The sequence below is a fragment of the Chaetodon trifascialis genome, chromosome 19 (genome assembly GCF_039877785.1).
Source record: "Chaetodon trifascialis isolate fChaTrf1 chromosome 19, fChaTrf1.hap1, whole genome shotgun sequence".
Taxonomy (NCBI): domain Eukaryota; kingdom Metazoa; phylum Chordata; class Actinopteri; order Chaetodontiformes; family Chaetodontidae; genus Chaetodon; species Chaetodon trifascialis.
In genome coordinates, this window is record NC_092074.1 from 15,127,462 (window position 1) to 15,144,372 (window position 16,911).

At 43.8% G+C, this 16,911-nt stretch overlaps 1 protein-coding gene across 6 annotated transcripts in view; it reads right to left on the minus strand.

Moving 5' to 3' along the window:
* utrn (utrophin) overlaps nt 1–16,911 on the minus strand; it is a 173,584-nt gene that overhangs the window by 132,280 nt on the left and 24,393 nt on the right. For all 6 annotated transcript variants that reach the window (XM_070987929.1, XM_070987930.1, XM_070987931.1 and 3 more), the window contains 20 exons: nt 16,548–16,714; nt 12,625–12,855; nt 11,161–11,342; nt 10,350–10,500; nt 9,937–10,056; nt 9,558–9,659; nt 8,905–9,012; nt 8,553–8,732; nt 8,243–8,400; nt 8,007–8,130; nt 7,827–7,914; nt 6,832–7,076; nt 5,921–6,089; nt 4,574–4,701; nt 2,977–3,114; nt 2,768–2,881; nt 2,365–2,520; nt 2,042–2,212; nt 1,715–1,906; nt 922–1,056 (listed from right to left, as the gene is read on the minus strand). In XM_070987929.1, the coding sequence (XP_070844030.1) occupies nt 922–1,056; nt 1,715–1,906; nt 2,042–2,212; nt 2,365–2,520; nt 2,768–2,881; nt 2,977–3,114; nt 4,574–4,701; nt 5,921–6,089; nt 6,832–7,076; nt 7,827–7,914; nt 8,007–8,130; nt 8,243–8,400; nt 8,553–8,732; nt 8,905–9,012; nt 9,558–9,659; nt 9,937–10,056; nt 10,350–10,500; nt 11,161–11,342; nt 12,625–12,855; nt 16,548–16,714 (3,059 nt within the window). The remainder of the gene's footprint in view (nt 1–921; nt 1,057–1,714; nt 1,907–2,041; nt 2,213–2,364; nt 2,521–2,767; nt 2,882–2,976; nt 3,115–4,573; nt 4,702–5,920; nt 6,090–6,831; nt 7,077–7,826; nt 7,915–8,006; nt 8,131–8,242; nt 8,401–8,552; nt 8,733–8,904; nt 9,013–9,557; nt 9,660–9,936; nt 10,057–10,349; nt 10,501–11,160; nt 11,343–12,624; nt 12,856–16,547; nt 16,715–16,911) is intronic.

Sequence of the window (16,911 nt, forward strand, 5' to 3'; positions counted from 1 at the left end):
ATCCAACAGTCACTGTTTGCGTGGGGTCATTAAATGTGCTTTTCCTTCCCGGAGGTGATGGACAGGGAGAGAGAGAGAGAGAGAGAGAGAGAGAGAGAGAGAGAGAGAGAGAGAGAGAGAGAGAGAGAGAGAGAGAGAGAGACAGCCACCACCCCCCAGAGGGGTGAGCCTGATTAGGAAAGTGGGAGAATGGGAAGGGTGATGGGTGAGAGGGGGAGAGAGAGGAAGAAAGACAAAAAACAGCCAAAAACATATAAGGACAAAGAGGAGATGGGCTGTCTTCAAGGGTCTTTAATTTCCTTCATCACTATGCAATGTTGCAGAAGCAGCACGATGATTAAAGTGAGTTTGACAGCCATGCTGCAGGCAGTCTACAGATATAGCAACGGACAAAGCAGGAGAAATTTGGAAGACAAAGTCAAAGACAATGAGGTTATTAACAGAGACAGAACATTAAATGGATGGTTTGGTTTATGACATTTACAGTTTTTCCTACTTACCCTGTTCCACACCAATGAATGGACACCTTTTCTGTGTGTCTACATGCTGTCTGGAATAATGTTGTTCAGTGAGGTAATTTTATCTTTCAGCTATAATGTGGGTACAGGAAATGTTACCAGAAGACGTCTTTCGTTTCATTTTTGATGTCTGACATACAGCTATGGCTTTTAATCACAAGTGGGATGGGTTCAGTGTTTGGCATGACATGTTAAGAAACACATACACACATAGAAAGGCATCCACGATCATTTTGACTGTGGGTAAATAAGAAAAATATGAACGTTCCGCAAAACATGAATCTTGCTTTCAATGAGAGAATGAACACGAGAGAAGGAGACGAAGAAAAACAGGCTGAATGTGAAATGACAGATGAATAAAATGTGAGTGTGTGTGAGTGTGCGTGCACGTGTGCATTTGTACCTCCAGAGCTTCACTGACGGCTTCAGTGCTCTCTGGTAGGTTGTCAGAGGCTTGAACTTTCTCCTCCAGAGTGTTGAGCCAACTCTGCTCCATATCGAGGTACTGAAGCAACTCCATCCAACAGGACCAAACCTCCTACAGAGCGTACCCCAACACACACACACACACACACACACACACACACACACACACACACACAGAGTCAAAAACATTTACATACAGTTGTGTACAACCAGAGAAACTTAAAAAAAACTAACTGCTAAAGTAAACTCAAATTAAATTGTAAAACTCTGAAGACAAACGGGATGGTGACTAATGGACTTCAGGCAGAAAGTATATATGAGCATAAGCACAACTCAGTGATGTGTCTGACCTTTACCCTGCAGAGTCTGGGGGATGATAATCAAAAACAGCGCCTCAGTCTATGACATTACACTCGCAGATTAGCTCTGAATTCAGAATTACCAATGCCCTTCCAGCTTCTCTCGTTCTTCGCATGAAAATTAACAAAAGAGGCCAGGAAATGACACATCGCATAAAACGACATGTCATTCCATTACTGAACCACGGGAGTTGGAAGTTGAGTGACAAATTGGGCCATTCATGCATTAAATTATGAATTATATACATGCAAATATGTGCGACAGCAGCTTTTTATACCAGAAAAAGACTTCAGCCTTGGACTTAAATTCACTATGACCAGGTGCGTCTTCTTTTTAACTGAAGCCAGTACAGTTCGTTTGACATCCCATACTTTTATTCAAAACTTCAATCTTCATCCTTCACACATTACCTCCAGAGTGTGACACTTGCTCTTGAAGCGGTCACAGAGCTTGTGGTAGTTGGCTAGCACACCCTCGAGCTCTGAGGTAAGCTCCTGTCCACTGCCTCCACCGGGGGGCGATGTTGTGGACACCAGCAAGTTGATGCTGTCTTTCAGGATCTTTACCTTCACCTCCTTCTGCAGCACATCCTCTTTAGCTCTCTGTGAGAGGTGAGGACAGGTAAGAGGATGACAAGAGAGGACGAGAGTTAGACCCACACACATATAAAGCACACAACAGTCAAACCTGCTTTGTGTAAGTGATCCTCGTCAGTTATACCATGCCTCCATTCTCACCTTCATCTCTTCCAGCGACGCCTCCAGCTCCTCAGGACTTTTATATTCAAAGTCCCTCATGAGAAACTCCTCATCGACCTGGGCCATCCACTCCTGCATCTCCGCCAAGTCCTTCCTCAGATTGACCTGCCGCTCCCGACTCTCTGCCACACGCTCCTGATGGCTCAGCAGCTGGAGGGAAGCATTGGACATCAGGTTTATAGATGAAACAGACAAATCACGCTGTAAAGTATGAGAATGCATACAGGCATACATACACAAAATCCTTCTTTTCAGAAATAAATTGCAGGACATAAGGCGAGTAGAGAAAAGCTTTTCCTCACCTGTTTGCTGAGGGAGTCCCATCTGTCCCGGCACACACCCAACTTATCTTGGCCCCACTTGGCCAGTCCTGGGACTGCAGCTGCCTGAACAGCGCTCACATTCTCTCCCATCTGCTTCAATGAACCTTCCACTGACTCCATCTCATTCACATACTCCTTGATGGCAGACAGCGAAAGAAAGGAAGATAAAGAATAAAAGTTTGCAGAGATTAAAATCCATTTCAGTAATTATAATTCAGCTCAGGTGAAAAATGCTAAACCTATAGTGTCAAATGACTCTTCACATAAACAAAATGAGGAGTAGCTTTTAAGTAGTGACGTCATGATGTCTTTCCCTGTACTGTGTCAAAATCTATCAACAATATAACCCCCAGTGTTCTGATTTTTTCCATTGTCCTCTAACCTTGCACTGGTTAAGCTCTTCCTGTAGACTCTCCTTGTCGCCCAATCCCGTGGCATCACGGGACAACAGCTCCTGAACCGCATCCAACCAACGTTCCACTTCCACCAAACGCACCTAATTCAACCAATGCATCGCCAACATTCAATTAAAGACATTCATATTTTAAACGGTTACAGGGCTTTCTACATCAGTATTTAAAGCTACTCTACCTGATAGTCTTTCATGCTACCCAGGATGCACTGCAGTGTGGCCAGCTCCTCACGTGCCTTGGAGGAGAGTTGACTCCATCTTTGCAGTTCTGTAGGATCGGAGGCTTGCTGTGTTTGCTCAATCTCCAGACACAGGCCCTGTGATGAACAAGAGTTCAGGCTTAAAATGACACGTCCAAGCAGTGTGTGAGCGTAATGAGCAACCACAGAAGCTCTTATTGCCTGTACAGGAATTTGTCATGAAAAAATATAGTTTCCCACTTCTAATTACAACTTGGATGTTGACATGAATGCTACTTACAACTTGGAAACTGGTACTGGCATAACAAATTTGTTTTGGTACTGTCAATCAGTGAAACAGTGTCAACTCTCAGCAGAAAATTGGCATCATATCACTGGTGTACTCTGGGGCCCCCTCCTCAAAACATTGCCACACAGCGCTACTAGCTTTAATTATGTAATAAAAAAATCCCCACACATAACGTGCAGCATGTGCTGGGATGTGACAACGATGTGGCACAAATAAAAGTGTCTAAAAAGAGGAAACATTATGTTGTTACAACCCTGTACTCCCTCAGACACAGGCTGACACACAGGTGATTAAATTGCTGCCACCTTTTTATGATTAATTAACAATTTCAGAAAAGTCACATTGGTGTACAGCGAAAGATGAATCTATTTAAACATGACGAAACAAAAGCGAGCCACTCATTCTATCATTAGGCTCATAGCACTCAGAGAATCCGTCGTGGGACTGTACATGGTGGCTGTCAGGCTGACTAACTGGTTGAACAGCTCCACGCCGAGCTGTTTGGAGCTCCATGCTGCACACATGGGCACGCTGCCCAGAATGTGCCAAGCCCCCGCCCCCTCCCCGGCACCATGCCCTATCTGACACGATAACAAGGGCTCGGACTGAGCCACATTCCACCGAAGGATGGAGGAGGAGAGACACACACACACAGTAACACACACAACAACACATACATCACAGAGCTACATACCAAAACACACACAGACACACACTCTTTTCCTCCTACACAGGGGTTTGATAGAGAGCAGAGGGAAGTGACTGGTTGATAAAGGGGCCTATTGTGTGCCGGAAAAGACAAACTGACAGCAGACAGAGATTAACACTCACCCTGATATACGTACAAGCACAGAGACACAGACACAAACAAAGTGACTGTTAAGAATGAAATCCTTCAAGCTTAGAGGTCACAGGGCATTATCATCTACAGTCTGCAGACAAACCACAACAATTCAAAATAACTAACATGTCACTTTTTAAAAAGATATGAGCATGCAGTTGTGTCTATTGTTTTCACTATATTTTGTTATTTATTTGAATCTTTACGCAGGACTGCTTTATTCAGATTGAAAATCTCTCGAGGGGTTGCAGAACATAATAACACCACACATCTAACAAACTGCGAATTAAAGAACAAGGTGCATAATGAAATTCTAAATAATTAATGAGACTTTGTGATGATGCTTTGTGTGGTAACCTCCACCTCAGAGCTTTTGTTTCCTGGCTATGTGTCCATCTTTTCACAGACAGCATTGATTTAATTTACCAAGATGATGCACTGCTCACCTGTGCCCGCTCCACCGCCCCCTCAGCGGTAGGGATGTCTACCACTCCTTCTCTCAGAGTGGCCAGCCTGGCCTCTAGGCCCTCCACTGGGTTTGGTACCATCTGGTCGGCCTCAAGACTGGCCAAAGCTGGAAGAAGACAAGGAGGTGAGGGAGATGTGTGGAGAATGGAGGAGAATACGGTACATGGTGTCAAAGATTTTGCATCTGGACTTCAGCAGGAGGTTTTTAACCACAAGGGGGCAGTAAGATGGTTTGGGATTTCCCCATCTGTGTATGTGTGTGTCTTCCATGTAGGACCTCATATGTTTGACAGCCAGCGTCACAAAGTAAATTAAGCTGTGCTCTTCTAACAGAGTCATGAATGTCAATCATGCCGGATGAATTTAAAAAATAAAATAAAATCAATAAAATCACTAACCTGTTATCTACTCCAATTGAACATTAACTAAAACAGTGTCCATTTGTGACAACTTCAACCTCACTTACACTGAAAGGGTTCATTTCTTTCTGCTCCTGCTCCTCTTCTTCTCTCCTTCTCTTCTAGTTTTAATTAACAGGTGATTTAATGCTTACATAACATGGCTTTGGTTATGCACACAAAGAGCAGAGATATAATGGAGCGTAACTGGGAAAAGGGGGGGGGGGTCCCAGCAAGAGGCGTACTGCCCTCAAGCAGAAACAAAATGGTTTTCCTTGGCTCTCATCCAAATCCTCATAGTCATAAAAGCCCAAGAAGACAGACACTTATACAGACACACACGCACACACCTATGGTCAGGAGTGGAGAAGAGCATTCAAGTTTCCGTTTAAAGGCGTTTTTTTTGGCCGAGAGGAGTGTGCGTAAATTCCAGAGGTGAAACGGTGACTGATTTTCAGCACCGCTCCACATCCAAGTCATGTCCTCAGGTAGAGATGGAGCTGGCAGAGAGATCTGATCTCACACTCAATCGCTCACGTAAACACATGCACGCATCTGTGAGCTTTTGGAGGCCATATAAGGGCATCATCTATTACCCGTGTCTGGCCAAGGATTGTTATAAAAGCTGATGTCAAATTTACACAACCCCTGTGGGACCGAGCTCCGCTGATCTTAGCTATCACTCTTTCGGTCTGTAAACCTGAAAGCTTTGAGCCAAGAGCGACGAGGGAGAAATGGGTCTTTGTTTTAAGGAAGGTTTAAATCTCCTGTCCTGCAGCTCTCTGAAATCACAGGATGCCTCAAGGCTGTCAACTCCCTTGAAAAGCATATGGTACTGTTAATACTAACGAATCTGCTCAGCGTTTTGGGGCAAGTTTCCTCTGCAATGATTTTGCAAAATATTCTGATATCGTTGAGCAAAAGTACCTTTGTTGACCTCCTGCTCTCTGTTCTGTAGCTGCTGCAGTGTGGAGGAGTGATGAGCTGATACCACTACCATGTTGTCTTTCAGAGAGGGCACGGCTCCCAGTGACCTGGCCTCTGCAGAAAGATGCTCCAGTTGCGGACCCAAGGCAGTGACTTGGACAAGTCGGGACTGAAGAACACATGAGGAAGACAAAAGTTTATTCATTTGCATGAAATAAGGCGTTATCATATGTGTGTTCTGATAATTCCTAAAAGTGGAGAATTTTTCAAGGGTGATTTTAGAGGAAACTGTACACTGTTTCTGTACATACACACAGAAAAAGAAATCTTAGAAACACGGCTCACGTTAAGTTTATTCCTTTGACTTAAAAACAAGCCAGCAATATCCGAGTAACTATGTTTGATGAACAGACCTGAACAAAGGCAAGTCACACCTTCTATATTAGTGGTTTTCTTGAACATTTTACTGACTTCTGTCGGTTCATTTTGTTTGTATTTCATTTATCATGTGCCATTAAATACCTTCAACGTAATCTTAAAGAATTTCTTTCTTTTTTTCTGTATAAAAATGACAGAAATCTACAACAAACACTGCAACAATAAGTCTGGAGAGAAATTCACAGGTTACTGGATGGAGTCATGCTTTAACCTGACAGCCTTTTCTTCTCTGCTCAAAGTGAATTTTTAAATGCACACTTCAGGAAACACAACTGAGGGGTTTATGCGTTCTACTATTTTCTATTTACTGCACCTCTATTTTGCCCTCATGGTCGTTTTGATCTATGTCTTATAAAGTGCTTAATCTCTGCTGTGTAAACTGAAATATTTATGGAAAAACTGCTTCTGCATGAGCAATGGTTAGGGGTGAAATTCAGATGAGGGTGAATGTGGACGGAGACGATAACTCTTACCTGACACTCTCCACTCAGGCCTCTGAGCTCAGCCTCTTCGCACTTCTCTACAGCTGAGGTCAAGTCCAGCCAACGGTCCTGTTGCTCCAAGGCTTGGTCCAGGTCTGCCAGCTCTGCAGACACCGCTCTGACCCGGTTCTGAGTGTGAACTCGCTCGCTGGCCGCCTGCAGCTCCCTCGCGCAAACATCCCACTCAGTTTGGATAAGATCTATGTCGGCCCTCACCGAGTCCACACACACCCCCTCTACAGAGAGAGACAGACAACAGACAATGAGGGTTCATATGAAATGCACTTAAAGAATAATCAAGCAGACTCATCATTTACAGTCGTTCCACGCACAGTCTGTGTTGCTAGTTTTTGTAAAGACCCCGTCGAGAGTAAGAACACCAGTGGATAAAAAATTGGAAAATAGACAATACGGATGAGAGAACAACAGAAACGAGGGAATAGTTCAATGGAAAGTTTGGTGTTTAACAAATCTACTTCAACTTAGCAGTGCTGCTCCACTACACCTCACTGCCTCCAGAACAGTGTAAACACATAAAAATCCTGAGTGCCTCTTCATTTCACTGAGCAGTTATATGAAGCCAGCAACCCTGCAGGCTGACAGATTTTACCACTCTGTGAACACAACACACACACACACACACACATATACAAACACACATTCCGCTTACTGGCATTTAAACCCTAATGACAATAAAAAAAATTTGTGCTTGTAAATACCCAGAAAATACCAAGCAGCTGTGGAAAGGCAGTAAAATCTTACAAGAAGAACACTACTTAAAAGAGAAATGGAAGATTTCTGTTTAAGTCAGTAGTCACGAGCCTCTGAGAAACGATAAATATGAGCCAATATCTGAGCTCACTATGGTGGAACGTGTTTGACAAAACTTGGGTGGATTTGTTTAAAATAATTATTTGTTTTAATGAGTATAATAATGCACCACTTCAGTGTCAATGAGCAAGAACAGCCTCCTCTTTTCTTCATACCTCTCTCCAGCTGGTCCATCAAGCCCCGTCCCTCCTGGACCATTTGACTAACCGTGGCTTCCTTTGCTGTGAGGTCCAACTCCAAACTCTGCAGTGATTGGTCGACACATATTTAAGGTGTGATTTTCAAAAAGACGTGGTCTAAGTTGAAACTGTTTGCTTTTAAGCTGACAGGTTTACCTTTAGTTTCTCCTGCAGGTGTGGCGTGTCAGGTGTGCTCTCTGGGTGTGTGGAGGCCAGCGCTTGAGTGGACGTCTTCCATGTTTTAATCCAGCTCAGGAGGCCAGAAAGCTTATTTTCAAACCTGCAGAACCACAGAACACAATGTGTGCATTGGTGTGTGTTTGCATATCATTTATTCTTACACTTTTCTGGCAAGAAAGGCAGAGTCTGTCCGCATGTGTCCCAGTTCTTACGTTCGTATGACTTCTGCATCTGTCTCCACCAGTCGCTTCTTAGGGGGAGCAGGTGGTGCCAACTCCTGGTCAGTGATGGATGCAGCTACAGAAACTGTATCCACAACAACCTGCTCTTCCACCTGAGTCATCCCAGCATCTGTCACAGCTTCCATTACCTTGGCAGTAAGTTAGAGCAGCAGTGAGAATGGGACAGTCAACTTAACACAAACAAACACTGTGACAGCTCTTAAATACAGCGGGCAGGAAGACAAAATCCTTTCAGAATAAAGTACTGTAACATTGCACAGAATGGGCAAAAAACAGACACCTGGAAGGAGCAGTCCTCCAGTTTCTGCACCAGGTTGTCCCATCTATGTGCCAGCTCATCGGTGTCTGCCTCGATCTTGGCTCCCGCCTCAGGGCTCCGCAGTAGCGATATCACATCCTGTCCTGCATCAGAGAGCTGGTCCAGAGTAATCCTCTTCTTTTCCATGTCTTCCTTTAAAATCTACAGGGTTGAATAAGAAAAAAAAAAGAAAAAAAATCAACAGGCTACACTACTGGCTACACTAAACATGGAAACCTTATTACACACACTTTATTCACAAATTAAAGGTAATTAGCCGTCAAAGTATCTGCTTCGGCAGCATGCCAACTACAAAGGCTGGCAGAGTACTTACTGCTAATCGGCGCACATTAGTATTCATTTCACTTGGGTCCTTAAAGTTGCTGGTCTGTACTTCACTCAAGGCCTCTTCTTTTTCTGCCAACCACGTTCTAAACAAACTCTACAGAAGAGGTGGGAGGAAAAAACATCAACTTAAACAGCACAACAAACACTACAAACAGAGTCTTTGTGTCCTGCAGCTTATTTAGCCGAAGTGAGATATTTTAAGTTCTGCATTCAGCAACCAGGTCAATACGTAAATTCAAATCAGACACATTTCCAACTCCAACAAACAGCATGGACAGAGAGAGTTACATAAAAATTGCAGGATGAAGAACACCTTGTTTCAATGTAAAAGTTTCTGTTAAACTAAAAATTGTGGATTTGACAGACAGAAAGGTTTACGGTGCACTGACAGTTCATGGAGTGAAGGACTGGACACTCTGTCCTTCATCGCTGTGGCATTCCCTTGCAAAACCTGAGCTGTTTTGAAGATTTAAGTGACATGTTGAGGCTTTCTGTGCATCTCAATGTAGCTCAGTGGGTGAGGAGAGAACACTCACCTGCTCCATTATGACTGATTATTTATTTAGGAGGGTGAGAACAGTGTGCATGTATGTGCCTGTGCATGTATGTGTAGGAGGGACGGCACAGTAAATGTCCTACCTGGTCCGACAGAAGCTGCTGCCACACCATGAAGACCTCCTGCAGCTTGTGCCACCTCTCCTCTGTCCAGCGACACACAGCCGCCCAGCGCTCACCCAAAGACTTGAATGCAGGATAGAGGCGACAAAATCAATACAAACATGGATGTTCTCACAAACGCAATGTAAAGCAGAGGAAAAGCTTTAATATACACAAAAATATCTGTAATCAAATACAGCACAGTTCATTGTCTCTTTATAGCTGGACAATATGACATTCATGTTCCAACACATGCGCACATATACCATCTTTTCCTAAATAGCCATTAAAAGGCAGCCATAATGTGCTGACGGACATTAGCAAAACAAATTTTGCAAATAGCATCAGGCTGACAGCTTACTTGTAGTTGCTCCTCCAAGGCAGCGGTGGCACTCTCGCCGCTGTTCTCGTCCACCACAACCACCATGTGTGTTAAAGAGTTCACCTTCACCTGCTCCGCCTCCAGGTCGTTCTGAAGCTCCTGAACAGGGAAAGCAAACAGTAAATTCAGCACGGTCCCATATTACCCATTAACAGAGCTGGTGGAGAGGCTGCGCAGATTTATAGTGACACCAGGCAGACGGTGCAGGATCAAACACGTGACAACCCACTCACAAAAACTGCTGTGTTAGGACAAGAGCAGTGCAGTGAGACTGTGACAACTACTTAAATATGTGTCACATAAGCATGGCTAAACGTGAGAAACAAGCATGACAAGATTCATGCATGATACGTACTTTGACATAAAACGTCTGAATGGGAAATTGTATTTACTTTGTGCTGCTCTATGTGTTCTTTGTAGAGCTCCAGGTCTTTAGCTGTCGGCTCTGTCTCTATCTTCCTGATTCGTTCCTCTGTCTGTGTCAGCCAATCAGAAAGCTGCTGCAGTTGCTGCTGCTGAAGATCCATCAGGACTTCGTGGAGCCTGGACAGGAAGAGCAAGAAAGGAAGGACAGGGAGACAGTGAGGTGGGCATGTTGAGGTAGGCAGGAACAAAGCTATCAGTTGATAATAAACTTTAAGGTGACACTGCCTGTTCAGTTGGTTATGTAGCTGCCACGCTGTAGCACAAACACTAGAATGAGTGAATACTGTGTACACGGACGAGTCATGTCACGCACAAGCACATATAGTTTAAAGTCAGGGTCGACAAATGCTCCGGTGGACACCGCAAATACGATTTATGAACGACTGTGCTGTTTTGTGTGTGTGTGTGTGTGTGTGTGTGTGTGTGTGTGTTGAAAGCATCATAAACCTTGATAGCACAGATTGAGCGGCAGACTTGTTAAGACCTTGGAGCACTCAAGGCTTATCAGGTGTCACCTTCACACAGCTTGCAGCCTTGTACATTCTTCACAGGAAAAACTCATAAAGATCTGAGGTCAACATTGACACTGAGAGAAAATGACCTTCGCTGGCTCATGATGTGCTGCCACTGGGTACTACACTGTAAAAAAAAACCTAGATTTTTGAGTTTTCTGTCTTTATTTCTTTAAAAAAAAAAAAGTCAATTCCACTACAAACAGCAAAGGTTATTGCAACACCTCTACAAGACTAAGGGAGGTGTGTATGCGTGTGCATCTACCTGGCCTGGCGGTCCATGCTGGCCACTCGGAGGCTCTCCCAGCGGGAGTTGAGGAGGGTCATCTGTTCCCGGATTTCATCTTCCTCCTCTTCGGTCAGGTTGCCCTGAGCAATCAGCTGGTTGCCCGCTTGGAGCACATTACCCACACTGCTCTGGTGCGCCGTCAGCTCCATCATAAAGGCCTTTCATGGGAGGAGGAGTAAAACAGCAGTGATCAAAGATGTACTGAAAATTTCAGACTGACAGTTTGAAATGTTGGTCTTCCAGACAAGAAGTGGAGAAAAAAAATCACCCCAACAAAACTTAAAGAAAGATCGACACTAATTCTATGTATAGTATGTTAACGTAAGAGAAGCAGCATATAACCACAAACTCTTAAAATTATTCAGATTCAGTCTATCATGGAGGCCTAGCATTGCTTATGTAATCTTTGGGCTCCATGCTGGCACTTGGCAACATCTGGATATGTTTCTCTCCCCACCCTTGAACTTCACTTCGTACAACACTTAATAACACCCTGCAGAAGCACTGGGCATCACCCTTGTGTATTTGCGAGTGTTGCTGTAACAACAGTCTGACAAGCCTGTGTGTGAGCACAAACTGAAGAGCAGACTCTGTCAAGTAGCCAACTGACAGAGCAGAAGAGGAATGAGAAAACGCTTCAAAGAGAAACACAAGTGCAGCTTTGAAAGGGTTTGCTTGCCTCCAAACTCCTTAAAGGAGCTGCATTTTCGCTGGTTCTTGTCATGAGCAATATCAACGCCAACGAGTTGAGTTATTGTCTCTTTTCCGTGAGCCCTCTGGATGAGTAAGCATTTTTGTCTGCACCTCTGAGCACATTGTTTTTGATGAGGCTCTGCTGGAGAAGCTGGAGTAAATATGTGAACAACAAGGCCGAAACAAACTGGATTTTTTTTTTAGACCTCCTGAAAAGCCTGGCTGTTAAAGAGGCTTTGGATCTTGTTGCTTTCAGTCTCACTACCAGCTTTCTGCTTTGACCTGGATTCCAGACATTAGACTTCACAAATATTCACATTTCAGCCAAGGGAATCCTGCCAAAGCCCCTTTAACACACATGCACAAACACAAACCCTGCAACTATGCCTTCTCAAACAAGGGAGTAAGCTCTGGGTCATGGCACCATGGGCTGCTGTGCACCACCGTTCTCAGCAGAATTCCTTGCATTCCCAACATGTACGGAGCATGTACTGTTGATTGCGGGAGACCTCTATTGCTGGGACACTATCTTCAATCTCAAAAATTTTGTTGACAGTTTGTAGACAAAAACTGATGTACAAGTCAGACAAGCAGCATGTGTCATATACTGTATGAGTGTCATCGTTTGCCTTACAGACTTGGTCTCTGAATGAGTCTCATTCTGATATACATATACCCCTCTGTCTGCATGTGCATGCATGCATCCATCTCTGCAAGCCTTAAGACAACCTGCAGGTCTCCTCCTACCTCATGTGTGTGAAACTGCTCTTTGACTTCCTCCACATCGTCCGACACGTCGTCTTGAATCTGGAGGGCATCCTCGGCGGACAGCAGCCAGGTCAGTACCTCCTCCAGTGTGGTCTGGTAGCTGTCCAGGTCCACTTCCAGCAGACTGCCCTCCATCTCTCCCTCTGTCTCTGTCAGGGTGCTGGGGGTCTCAGGACGGGGGCTGCTGCCTGCTTCCTCCATCTGCACGTTCTGAAAAACATGAGGCAAGGGATGAGGAAACAGTTTGACATGAATTACAGACAATGTGTTAACATAAGAGCTTACCATTATTGTTTTAAAAGTAAAACATTACTAAAAGTGCTGTAGGCCTTACATAACAAACAGTAGGGAGCAGGAGGGGTCTAATTATTTTTTCAATACATCTTTAAGCTTGAGAGAAAAAAGGAAAAAGTAAGCTTTTGCTTCCCTCATATTTCACATTCTGAAAACACAAAACTGCACAGATAAAGCTCTCAGAGCAGCTGAAAGGCAGCCTCCATTTGGCCTGCGCTCAGATTTTCATTTCACGTCAGTTGGAGAGTTTTAAAATAGAAACAGGCATCTAGGAGATGTCTATGCTGCTCTGGAGCATGCAGAGTGACCTGCCCCGCTCAATTTAGAAAAAAACAAAACAACTGCAGGCCTATTATGGGATGCTGGGAGGTGCCCCTGGCATGCTGGGCAGGTCAATCCTCATTCTAGGAATAGCAGTAAATTGAAACACTGTGGCAGTCCTGGGTAAAGTTGGTGTACGGTCAGAAACACGGATGGTGCAGCCTCAAAGATGAAATAGCTTTAAGCGCAAAACATAAATGCTACTGAAAATGAACACGATTACATGTAAGTGGAAAGATAACTTTGCTAATGTGTAATGATGGGAGTCTTTTCACTGAGGTGTCCTTCAACAGCTGCTTCTCTGAATACACTTCTAAATCACCAGAGAAGAGGCAGGTGATTTCTATTTTCAGCACACTATCAATTATGAATTTCCTTAAATATAAGGTTGTTACACGCTGTGTAAACATGTATGGCCTTTGTAGACAGCAACATTTTCGTTTTTCTGAAGGAAATGTAGGAAAAAGCTCGACAGAGCTCAACAAATCTGTCTGGAACTGAAATGAACAGGAGATAAAATCTTGGCAGCGGCGGCCGTGCTGAGTCAAAGATGACAGAAATGCTAATGGATGTGTAGAGTTCGGTACAGTCACAAGTCAAATGGACCTTTGTTTTGCAGGCTGAAATTACACAGCAGTAATGTCTGTGTAGCAAACTCAGGAAAAGGTCACCTGCTGAAAATATTCAATGACCTTTTGGATATTTTGGAGTAAGTCACAGAAATACTGTAAGGCCTTATTTTAGACCGGTGTAGGCTGGCAGAGACAAATGAACATGAAGAGAGAGAAAAACATGGCAGTGAGAGAGTGAGTGAGAGAGAAAACTGCAGCCTTGGTCTATTTATTGACTTGAATGACTATAAAATAGCTGTGGTCTGGCTCAACAGAACACTTTATTATCACCAGATGATTTGCTCAACTCAATCCCTGCATTCATCACTTTTGCAGTTAAGATTCTGGAGCATGTTATGCATCATCACGCTTACACCAGTGCACTTATCATCTGTGATATTCCAACTTTAAAGACGCAATATAACTTAATTCATTCTCGAGCTGAAGCTGTCCTCAATATTGAAAACAATTATCATTTAAAATCACCGTTAAGAGCTCCAAGACATATCATGAACCAATATTAAGAATCTATAACTATGAGGGGAACCAGACACAGTCATCAAAAACAAAGAGCCTTTATTTTTGCTCCACTCAGTCTCACTACCAGCAGCATTACACATCACTTCCTATGAGAAGGGGAAGTGTGCCAGGAAAGTAAACCCCTTGTTGGACCAATCAGAGCACTATTTAAAAAGACTTTTCCAGCACTCGTTCCAGGACGTGTGAAGCACAGTATGTGCCCGCGGGCAATAAAAACTCGGTGGAGGTGGTATCAGGATTTTTCACTAAAATGAGTTGCCCTAGGGATGTATGTGATTGGAAGAAAGGAGCACAGAGGGCTGCGAGGGACTAAAAATGCAAGAAAACAACTCTAATCAAGTTGAACAAATTACATTTTGAAGGGATGCAGCTTCTCTGATCTGTGGTAGTTTCGGTAATCTATCTATCTATCTATCTATCTATCTATCTATCTATCTATCTATCTATCTATCTATCTATCTATCTATCTATCTATCTATCTATCTATCTATATATATATATATATATATATCAAGTCAAATAAGACACTGAAATGCTCACACACGTTAAACACTGTCAGTAAGTGCATGTCAGCCACCTGCCCGCAGCACACAGGCATCTTTATAACAACATTCCCTGTCAACTCTGTACATTCGCCCATTCCCACCAATTTATCCCCTCATTTCCTTCCCATTCCTTTACAGCTCTGTGTTTCCAGCAGCACGCAGCTCAATCTGTTGGTTAATGTCAGAGGAGTGAGTCATGGCTCTCCTCCCTATCTGCCTGTGCCTGCTGTGCTTTTCATAAGCAGCGCTGGAGAGAATGAAGGAGATGGCTTTTTCAGAGTGCGAGTGACTCACTCTATCTGGCAACAGACAATGAGACACTCCACAGTTTTCTTTATGCCTGCGCATAAGACTGTGGCCTTCAAACTGGAATTTCAGAAACAGCAGCAAAGGTTGAAGCAGTTATGGGTTCAGTTTTTTTCCTTTTGGTTTTGTTTTTTTTCCAGCTTTTCAGTTGTTGAAGCCGAAGTTCAGGAGCTGAACTGTCATCTTTCCATTCATGGAAAGAGATAATGGTTTGTTTACACCGCACAGACAGAGGGGCTCAGACAGGCAGCCACTGGGGGAGATATATCTGCTGGAATGAAGCACTGTGTCACTGCTGAAATAACCGAACCACTGGGCTTAAGGAGGTTGTATTACGCTGTTCGGTCCACATATTCATCATCAATAGTTTGGTGTAGGACATCCACAGAGCCTCTTTCAATTCAGCATGACCAAATACAGCAGTTACAGTCTAATATAGCACAATCCATTTGCAGCCTACATGTTGGCATGTGCAAAACATAAATTCAAAAGCTCAAGTTCTATAAGGAGAGTTTGGGCAGGGTGTCAGCTGTTGGCTGAAGCATGCTAGCATGGTTAGCCCAGCTTATATGAAACACTGCTAGCATCACTGTTATGGCAAGCACACATGAGAACGCAGTAAAAAAAACAACAACAAAGCCTTTTTATTCCCAACATTCCCATTTAGATGCCCTATTCAGGCAAACTCCTCTTAAACTGATGCAACAGTGCTGAAGCAGATTGAGGTCTTTCTCTCCATATAGAGAACAGGCCAAAGGAACAATGAATGCTGCACCACATTTTATCTCAACAGACACCGTATACTCTCGAAACACAAAATCATGTCAGCTATTGTGTTCTTCTTATGTGCATATATGTGCAAGGTTTTGTAATTAAACTACAGAATTTCTGCATACCGAACAGTCACCTCAGTTTGGGTAGAGAACTAGTTCAGAAATGCAAATCTGATTTCAAATGATTAGAACCAGCAATTTGTTGAGAAACACATTTTTTCATTCCAGTTCTAAATTCCTGAAGTTTGGCCTTACTGCGCTTTTCTCTACCTTGCTGGGTAGCAGCTGTGGATTTCTGCACATAAAAGAGCACCTTGGAGTCCTTGAAAAACAGATGTAGCCATGGAATCCAATAAGTACCTTCTGTGTGAGTAGTTTAGACGGTCGTGAGAGCAGTACAATGAATCCCCTCTTAGTCTCGAGCCATGCGTCCTTCTCACATTGCCCCAAATTCATAACGCAAAAAAATCACCCCAAGTACAACCTGTGAGCTTCTGTGTTGTGAATTTTACCTGAGCACTGAGGCCTGGACCTGAGTCCCCAGAATCCACTTTGTATTTGCGTGGCAGGGTCTCCACTTCTCTGATAGCCTCCATGCTCACGTCTTTAGGCAGCACAGCGAACAGTGATGTCACGTACATGATGATGGACTTCTTATCTGGTAACTGCACCGCGACATCTGGGGGGGGTGGCAAGACAGTGGGAGGTAGTTGGACGTGGGGCAGAAAGATCAGAAATATAAATGAGAAGTGGGAGAGAGTAGGCAGGGGGGTGGAGGGGTGAAAATTGCATAAGGAGAAAAGCAGCATGGAAGATGGAGCAAGATAGCAGTGAACGGTGACAGGAGGAGATTAGATGGGAAGGAAGGTGAGAGGG